Source organism: Chrysochloris asiatica, unplaced genomic scaffold (assembly GCF_000296735.1).
Source record: "Chrysochloris asiatica unplaced genomic scaffold, ChrAsi1.0 scaffold00076, whole genome shotgun sequence".
Classification (NCBI taxonomy): domain Eukaryota; kingdom Metazoa; phylum Chordata; class Mammalia; order Afrosoricida; family Chrysochloridae; genus Chrysochloris; species Chrysochloris asiatica.
In genome coordinates this window covers 3,462,448-3,470,824 of record NW_006408594.1, presented here as the reverse complement: position 1 = coordinate 3,470,824, position 8,377 = coordinate 3,462,448, and the positions used below count along the sequence as shown (strand labels likewise).

Sequence of the window (8,377 nt, the reverse complement as noted above, 5' to 3'; positions counted from 1 at the left end):
CCCCCAGAGAGATGGATTGGTACAGTGTCAACATCAATGGGCTCAAGTGTAGCAATGATTGTGCGGTTGGTTCAGGACCAGGCAGTGTTTAATTCTGTTGTGCACAGGGTTGCTATGAGTTGGTAGAGACTCGATGGCACCTAACAATAACAACAATGTGTCATCAGAGCTTTGGTGGTATGTCGTGGAGTTGGTTCTGACTCGTAGTGATCCTGTATAGGGTTTCCAAGGCTGTGAATCTTTATGGGAGTAGAAAGCCTCATCTTTCTTCCAAGGAGCCAAGGGTAGATTCTAACTGTTGACCTTGTGGTTAGCAGTCCAGCACATCACCCACTATGCTATCAGGGCTCCTTATCAGAGTTTTAGAAGAAGAAAAGCGACAACAGCTACGTCACAACAGAAAAATACAAGCTTTGTCTCAGATACCAGGAAATAAAGGTCCAGTTCAGCTCAGTGTAGCCTGGTTTAGGAGCCTGGTGGCACCGTAGGTTAAGTGTTGGGCTGCTAAGGACACCAGCTTCTTCTAATGGTTGCCTCTGGGACTTTGGCACGTACCCTCCTTCCTGGGCTTCAGTGTCCCCCCCTATAAGATGGGTGATTGAGCTTCCCAGGCCTGTCCTAGCCAGAAATCTCTGGACAAGTGGGGGTCCCCAGCAGCCCTCCAAACACCCCACATGTACAGCAGTGCTCTGTAGCCATGTTCCTGGAGCTCCACCAAGGGGGTCACATGGCAGCCCCTACACCTGTGACAGGTGAGGAAGGTGGCCCTCAGAAGCTAAACAGAGGAGCCTAGAGCTGGGCTCAGAATGCTTGCATGCCCTCAGGACACTGGGCAGTATCTAGGACTGTCCCCCTCCACTCCAAGTCCAGGTGCTGGCTTTTCCTGTCTTATCGGGACTTACCTGTCTCACATCTCCTGGGGCTGCTCCCAGCTTCCCACCAGCCCAGGATCAGCTGCAGGTTGATCCCTGGTTTCCGCCCCATTGCTCCCTCCCAGGGCCTGGGATTTAGACCACCCACCAGCCAGCCCCACTAAGAGGCTTTGCCTGGAAGAAGGAGAGGGACAGGGCAGGGGGCTTGGGCCAGCTGGGCTCCCATAAAGGGGCTTCCTATCCCAGGCCCCCAGACAGAAGACCTCCTTCTGGAGCTAGAACCCACAGCCCTCCCCAGAGGCTCTTAGGCTAGGCCTGGGGCACAGTCCTGTCTGGGAGAGACCCCACCATCAGAATCCCCTGACACCTCACCCACCCCACCCCTAGGCCACATTCTGGCAGGGGCCACAGTGGCTCTTCTCCCTGGATAAGGCTAATCTCAGCCCCAAGAGAGAGAGTCTGGGAATGTGGGGAGGGGAGGGCCCAGAACAAAGAGGACTGTGTCTCAGTGTCCCAGGCCACCTGAGGGTGACTTGCTGGTGGTCCTGGGCCTCTGCCACTGCCATCCTAACCCCCTTCCTTGAAAAGTCCACTATTTCCTGGGAAACTACAAGTGGAAATGAGACTGGGATGGGGGTATAGCTGAGGGTTTTAGAGACTTGCTCCAAATGAGGGCAGTGGGAGGTCTCCCATGGTACAGACAGCAGCCTTCAGGACCCTGGGCTCCATCCACTCTCCAGTGCCCTGTCCCCAAATCAGACACTGCTGTTCCGGCTTAGGAGCCAGGTCCTTTATTGCTCACTGTTTACAAAAATTCAACAAGGGCATGTGGACAGGGACTGGGGCAGAGATGGGGAAAGAGGTTGGAGGGTAAGAGGTGGGCCCCTCAAGGGAGACTCCTGGGACCACTGGAAGGAAAGAAGCTGTTCTGTCCCCAAAGCTGCCAGTTTCACTGGGAAGCCCCAAACCCCAGACTAGGGGTGAGGTGGGATGGAGGCAGTCCTGGGCTCCTTGATCCAATTCTGCCGCCACTGGCTCTGGGGGCCCTGGTCAGTGTGGGGGTGTGAGTTCAGACCCTGGTGGAGGCACGTGCCTCAGCGGATGAGGGGTGCTGAGCGGTCGTTGGTGACGGTGGGTCGCAGCTTCACGGTAGCAAAGGGATTCGTGCCCCTGTGTGTGTGGGTGGGGTGGGGTGGGGGAGAGGCTGGGCTGAGATGGGCACATACCCCACTGTAGGCCCAAGGAAGGTGGGTGGGCGACTGGACTGGTATCCACCCCCACCTTCTGCCCTCCATGGGTCCCTCCTGAGCCTGCTCACCGAGGAAAGAGTGCCGGGGATTGCTGCTCCCATGGTAACAGTTGCTGCGGGAAGGTGGGAGGAGGGAGGGGAGGAGGAGGGTCCTGTTGGTGGGGAGAGGGGCAAGCGAGCCTGTTTCTCCATCAGTTGTGTCACTCCCACCCCAGGGCAGAGAGTCAGACGATGGACTAGAAGATCCCTGGGTTCCAACACTTCAGGAAAACTAGGTTCTACATTCTGAAGCCCAGAATTCAGTGGGTTTCAACGTTTGAGCGAGCTCTGAGCCAAAGTACCATGTCCCAGGGCTAGCCAACCCCTATGGGGAGGTGCCCTCCTGCCCAACCTGTCCTAGCCTCCCTGGCAGTGGAGAGGCCTCCAGTGATCCTAGTGGGAAGGGGGAGGGGCACCAGTCCTTGAGGCCAATGCTTTCCCCCTCCTACCCACCCCAGACTCAACCCCATCCCACCCCACCCTTTTGCACAGGTGAACATGGAGGCCTGGGGAGAGGGACCCTGCCAGAGAGGAGGGGTTACCTGGTCTCCTGCCTCCCTGCCCACTGGACGGCCCAGGGCGGAGGACAGGCTGCGGGGGCTCACCTTAACATCACTGGCCACCCCCATGCTTCCCATGCTGCTGCGGCGGCTGCTAGGCAGGGGTGTGGGTGCGGGGCTGGGGGCGCGGCTGGGGACCCGGCTCGGGGTGCGGGAGCGGGACTGGCCATCCCAGTACTCCGAGGGAGCAGCGGAGTTGCCAGGTGGGTCCAGCAGGTCATTGAGGCTGTGGCTTCCCCGGAGAGGGTACGACCTGAGCCCAGAGGACAGAGGGGAGGAGGGGCCAGGGGTCAGGCCCTGCAGCCCCCACATGCTGAGGGATGGACACATTGACTTTCACGTAAAGAGATGGGGGGGGGGCTGCTGAAAGCTGTGCTTCTCCAGGGGTGGAAGGGGGCTGGGCCCACTTAGGACTGTGGCTCACAGAGGCTGTATGAGGTAGATGGACCCACCCCATAGGGTCCCCATCCCTGCCCCAACCCAAGTACCTGGAAGGTAACTCATTCCCAGGGGTCATGGTGGACATGGAGTTCAAGGAATTCTTGGGGTTCACAGGTACCCCCTCCACAGGCTTCACGTACGCCTCAGGGAACCAGCCGCTCCTGCAGGGGGCAGGGAGCAGAGGGCCTCTTAAGTGATGCCCGGGGAACTGCTGAGCACTGCTGTGGGCCAGGCCCTGCTGGAAGGGCTTGGTGGCTGGTAATGTGCACTACAGGATACACCTAGACCACAATGCTGCTGTGAACCACATTGTTGCTGGTTCAAACCCACTAGCTGCTCCTTGGAAACTGCATACGGGGTGGCTATCAGTCAGAACCGACTTGACAACACTTAATAATAACAACAACAACTTAATTTAATCCTATGAAGGTGGGAACTCCCCCCACCCCCCACCCCCGGCATTCACGGCCTTGCAGTCTGCCCTAGGCCACTTGTCCGATCTCAAGCTCTGCCAGGGCCTTAGGTACCTTAGAGAGGAGGGAGTGGAGGGTCAAGAAGGAATCCATTTCCTCACTCACTGAGCAGCCCCACCCTGGACAGCACCCCTGCCCCCCAGAAGCTCCCAGTCTTGTGAGGAGATACACTCCCAACAGATTATTACAGCCAGGAGTTAAGGGTGCCAGGGACTGGGGGTGGGGGGCAAGGGAGAGACCACAGGAAAATTGTAGGAGTCCAGGGTACCTGATTCCAGACCCAGAGCTCCTTCCATCTGAGCTCATCTGCCTCCCTCCACCCAGGCCCCCTGACTCCACATGGCCCCATTCAGCAGAGCAGTGAGCCCACAGTGCTCTACTCCTGCTCCAGGAGACTGTGTATCTTTAGAGCAGCTGGAGTTGGGAGGAAGTGGAATTCCTAAAACTGGGGAGTCTCCACAGAGCCAAAAGTTGCCTTAGACCCCCCCAAAACCAATCAACAACATCCTTATCTAAAGGTCTCAGAGGCGACTTCACTGCTAACAGAATCAAACCACATCCGTATGTTTTACTTGTGTTTCACCATAAAGCGCCTTCTGATGATAAATAAAAACGGGCATCCTCCGTCCTAATTGCTCAGATATAGAATAACGTCCCCAGGAATCAGTTAGAGAACACTGGTCTAGAAGGTTGTCTACTGGAAGCCCCAGGAAGTTTGCTACACATCTGTCACGTCGTGTGCTGCCCATCTGTCTACTTCAGCAACCACTGAAGACCCCCCCAGACCCATAAGTCCAGGCATGCACCCCACATGCGTGCATAGTCTCACGCCTCCAACCACTCAGTCAGTTCCCAATCACCCACTCATCTTCGCATTCACTCACACAAGTATGCATCCACCCATCCACCCACCTAACCCAGCATCTGTCAGTCTTCTCATGGGTACAACCCTGAACTTGGGACAGTGGCTCTTTCAACCCACACTGGTTGGTTGGTTATGTGCCATGGAGTCAGTTCTGACTCATAGCGACCTTGTACAGGGTTTCTGAGGCTGTAAGTCTTTACAGGAGCAGAAAGCCTCATCTTTGTCTTGCAGAGCAGCTGTTAGTTTCGAACTGCTGACCTTGCGGTTCGCAGCACTGTGCTACCAGAGCTCCTTAGGGTGAGGAAACTGAGGCTGGTGGTGTTGATGGAGTCATCTGTGGTCCCAGGGAGTGATCAGGGAAACGGCAATCAGGGGCCAGAGGCCAGGCTTCCGGGCTCTGCCTTCCTCCCCACCTAGGACCCTTGGGCTCCCACTCACGCTGATGAGCCCTCCAGCTTGCCGTAGAGCCAGCCGTTCTGGGCCTCAGGCACTAGCACCTCCACGACGTCTCCAGCCGAGAAGCGCAGCAGCGTGTGGTTGGCACCCTCCGAGTGGGAGACCAGGGCGCGAACTCTCCTGGCGCCCCCGCTGCCACTGCCCCCGCCGCCCCCGCGCTCGCCGAAGGAGTCGGAGCGCGAGCGCTGGGTGATGCCGGTGTAAAGCGAGGCTGGGGAGCAGAAGAAAGCAGTAGCTCGTGGGTGGGCAGTTCACCCTCCAGTCTGCCCTGGATCTCTCTTGCTGCAGCGCTGTTCCTCTTCTTGGCCCCTGGGCCCCGGGCCCCCCAGCCTGCGTCCCCAGCCTTCCCTCTGCGCCCCTGGGGCAGGACACTTACAGGCAGATGGCGTCCGGGGTAGGGAGCGGCGGTCAGGCTCCAGTTGGGACGCGGACCTGGCCTCGGCGGGCTCCGGGCCGTAGGAGCCTGAACCGTGCCGGCTGCGGGGGGAGCCGAATTCTCCCAGGGGTCTCTGGGGCTGCGAGGGGAGACGGGCAGGGGAGGGTGGGGAGGGGGGGCGAGCCGGCCGCCTAGTCCAGCCCCCACCCCCACTCCCAGACGTCAGCGTAGGGGTTCTGGGGTCTGCGGCCCAACCACCACGGGGGCGCTGAGACCGCCCCGGGGCGGAAGGGCGGGAGGAGGGGCGCTCGGTAGAGCACCGTCCTGGGGGGCAGGAGGCTCCAGGCCGCGGGCCTCAGGCTCCAGGGTCTCATCGGGGGCGGGAGGGGCGGCGGGGGCTCGAACGGCGGCGGGGGCTCAAAGAGTAGCGGCGGGGGCTCAAAGAGTAGCGGCAGGGGCGCGAAGAGCGATGGCGGGGACGCCCAGGGCCTCACCATGTCAAGGCGGGTGGGTGTCAGGCGGCCTGAGGGGTAGGGTGGGCCCAGCATGGAGCCCAGCAGGCCTGGGGAGTGGGCGCGGGACGGACCGCGGCTGGCCTCCGACTGCTCTTTCCACAGCACCACTCGGTTCTGCAGCATCCCCCGGGCCTGGTCAGGCGGGCACAGGGGTCAGCCAAATCCAGGGACCCCAGAGCCATGGGACTCAGCCCCGAAAGTTCAAGGGCAGATATGTCTTGGTGTGACGCTGTAGGAAAGCACTAGACTGAAAGGTGGGTTTGAATTGCAAGATTGGCCGTCCAAGCTCACCAGCCACTTCTATACAGGGTCACTATATGAGTGGAAACCAACTCGATGGCGTAACAAGAACACCAAAAGCGCCAGAAGGCAGCTATGATGTCACTTTGGGCCCTCCCAGCGCTCAGCCCCTAACCCATTTTGTCAAAAGTCCCTTTCCACTCTGTGTGCTTTAGGGGCAGAACTGGCCTCACTGGTCAGCTTTAGAGGTAGGAGCAGGGACCAGGCCAGGCCACTCAGGTACTCCATCCACTTGGAGTAAGGGGCACAGGGATAGCATTTATGCTAAAATTTTGACCAAAGAACCCAGTCCCAGATGTTTCTTGGAGCTAATAAGGGACAATAAACTCCTCTACCCTTACAGGGCTTACTACATAGGAAGAGTGAAGCCAGCAGCAATAGATAGTGACAGGCATATGGTAATATTATCTGTGCTGTTGGATCCAGCTATACCTGAAGCCCTTAAACTTCCCAGTAACTAAAATAATACCTATTCTGTTTAAGCCCGATGTGGGTGTGTTTTCAAAAAGAACCCTTTTCAGCCAACAAACATACAAAGAAATGTTCATCATCATTAGCCATTTGTTGTTGTTGTTAAGTGCCGTCGAGTCGGATCCGACCCATAGCAACCCTGTACAGGGTTTCCGAGGCTGTAAATCTTTACGGGAGCAGAAAGCCTCATGTTTCTCCTGCAGGACAGCTGGTAGTTTCGAACTGCTGACCTTGCGGTTCGCAACCCGATTCATAACCACTACACTACCAGAGTTCCTTAGAGAAATGCAAATCAAAACAACAATGACATATCATCTCACACCAGCAATAGCAGCGAAGTTCAAAAATGCAGAGGATAATAAATGCTGGCCAGGATGTGGAGAGACTAGGACCCTTTTACATTGCTGGAGGGAATGCAAAATGGTCCAATGACTCTGGAAAACAGTATGTGTGCTTCCTCAGAAAGCTGGAATAGAAATTCCTTATGATCCAGCAATTCCTCTACTTGGTATTTATCCACAAGAAATATGAGCCATAACACTAGTAGATCTATGCACACCAATGTTCATAGCAGCACTATTTACAATAGCAAAAAGATGGAGTCAGCCATAGTGCCCATCAATGGAAGAATGGATAAACAAACTTTGGTACATACATACAATGGAATATTATGCTATCTTGAAGAGTAACAAGGAAGCTGCAAGCCACCGCATAACTTGGATGAACCTTGAGGATGGTATGAGTGAAATTAGTCACAAAAGGACAAATATTGCAGAAGACCATTATTGTAAAAGCTTAAGAAAAGCTACCCATACTAAACTGAAAAAAAAAAAAAATTATTTGTTGGTTACTGGTGGGGTTGGAGTGGAGGGGGGCTCGGGGGAGGTGGAGGGAGGCGACAGAAGACACATCCTAGTTTGGGTGTTGGGGAGGGCAGTATACAAGAAGGGGGAGGGATGGAAGACCAAGGTAGATAGGGGAACACTGAGACAGGTTTGCATAGCTAATTGGGACAGATGTAAATAGTGATGCATGCTCAACCTTGGAACAACGGGGCTCTGTGATACAGGGATCAAGGAATAGTTTGAAGAGGGGAAATAATACTAAGATGCTTGACTGTCTTACGTATATTGGTTTCCCTTCCCTACTATTGTAAAATGGACAGTTGAGTTGGACAGAAAGGAATGTTGGGAAACATGATTACAGAAAACTTGTAAGCCTGTTTTCGGCCTATAACTGATTGGAATACCTTAAAGGGGCTCTACAACTTGCCCAGAGAAATAGGCCTACTGCGGCGCCTTTACAGAGTATGGGGCCTTAGGTGGAATCCTGAGTCCCATCCAGAACCTTCTGAGGTGGGACATTCCCACTGGAAAGGACAAGCAGACCAGCCTGGAACAGCTAGAGCAACAGAAGATACATCTTCAAAGAAAGATCAGCAGGAAAAAACCCAAAACAAAAATGGCAGTATGACTGGCTACTACAAGAATAAACAAGTTGTTTGCCGGGAAGCCATCAAGACAAGCAATCAAATTCCTTCATGACAAACCCCCCTCTAAGACTGAAACTCAAAGGGAACACATGAGCAGGCATGTAAGCTTGCTGATGGCCACATTGGTCTACTGGTGAGTGGAAGAGGGGGAAAGGCAACAATGAAGAAATGGGCTGAGTTCAACCACGTTTCACAGACTCCTGTTGACCTGGAGATGAGAGAGAGAAGAGGAAGGGCTGGTTGGTCCAAAGTGTGGAGACCTGGGGAC

The 8,377-nt window shown here is 55.6% G+C and overlaps 2 protein-coding genes across 2 annotated transcripts in view; both read right to left on the bottom strand.

The window, feature by feature from the left end:
• The window catches only part of SLC16A8 (solute carrier family 16 (monocarboxylate transporter), member 8), an 11,002-nt gene extending 10,018 nt beyond the window's left edge, over positions 1 to 984 (bottom strand). The window contains 1 exon segment of the mRNA XM_006865269.1: positions 903 to 984. Within this exon segment, the coding sequence (XP_006865331.1) occupies positions 903 to 984 (82 nt within the window).
• Positions 985 to 1,966: 982 nt separating this feature from the next.
• The window catches only part of BAIAP2L2 (BAI1-associated protein 2-like 2), a 55,518-nt gene continuing 49,107 nt past the window's right edge, over positions 1,967 to 8,377 (bottom strand). The window contains exons 8-14 of the mRNA XM_006865193.1: positions 5,826 to 5,978; positions 5,332 to 5,470; positions 4,938 to 5,166; positions 3,209 to 3,322; positions 2,766 to 2,973; positions 2,191 to 2,234; positions 1,967 to 2,042 (exon numbers count right to left, since the gene is read on the bottom strand). Coding sequence (XP_006865255.1) covers positions 1,967 to 2,042; positions 2,191 to 2,234; positions 2,766 to 2,973; positions 3,209 to 3,322; positions 4,938 to 5,166; positions 5,332 to 5,470; positions 5,826 to 5,978 — 963 coding nt within the window. The remainder of the gene's footprint in view (positions 2,043 to 2,190; positions 2,235 to 2,765; positions 2,974 to 3,208; positions 3,323 to 4,937; positions 5,167 to 5,331; positions 5,471 to 5,825; positions 5,979 to 8,377) is intronic.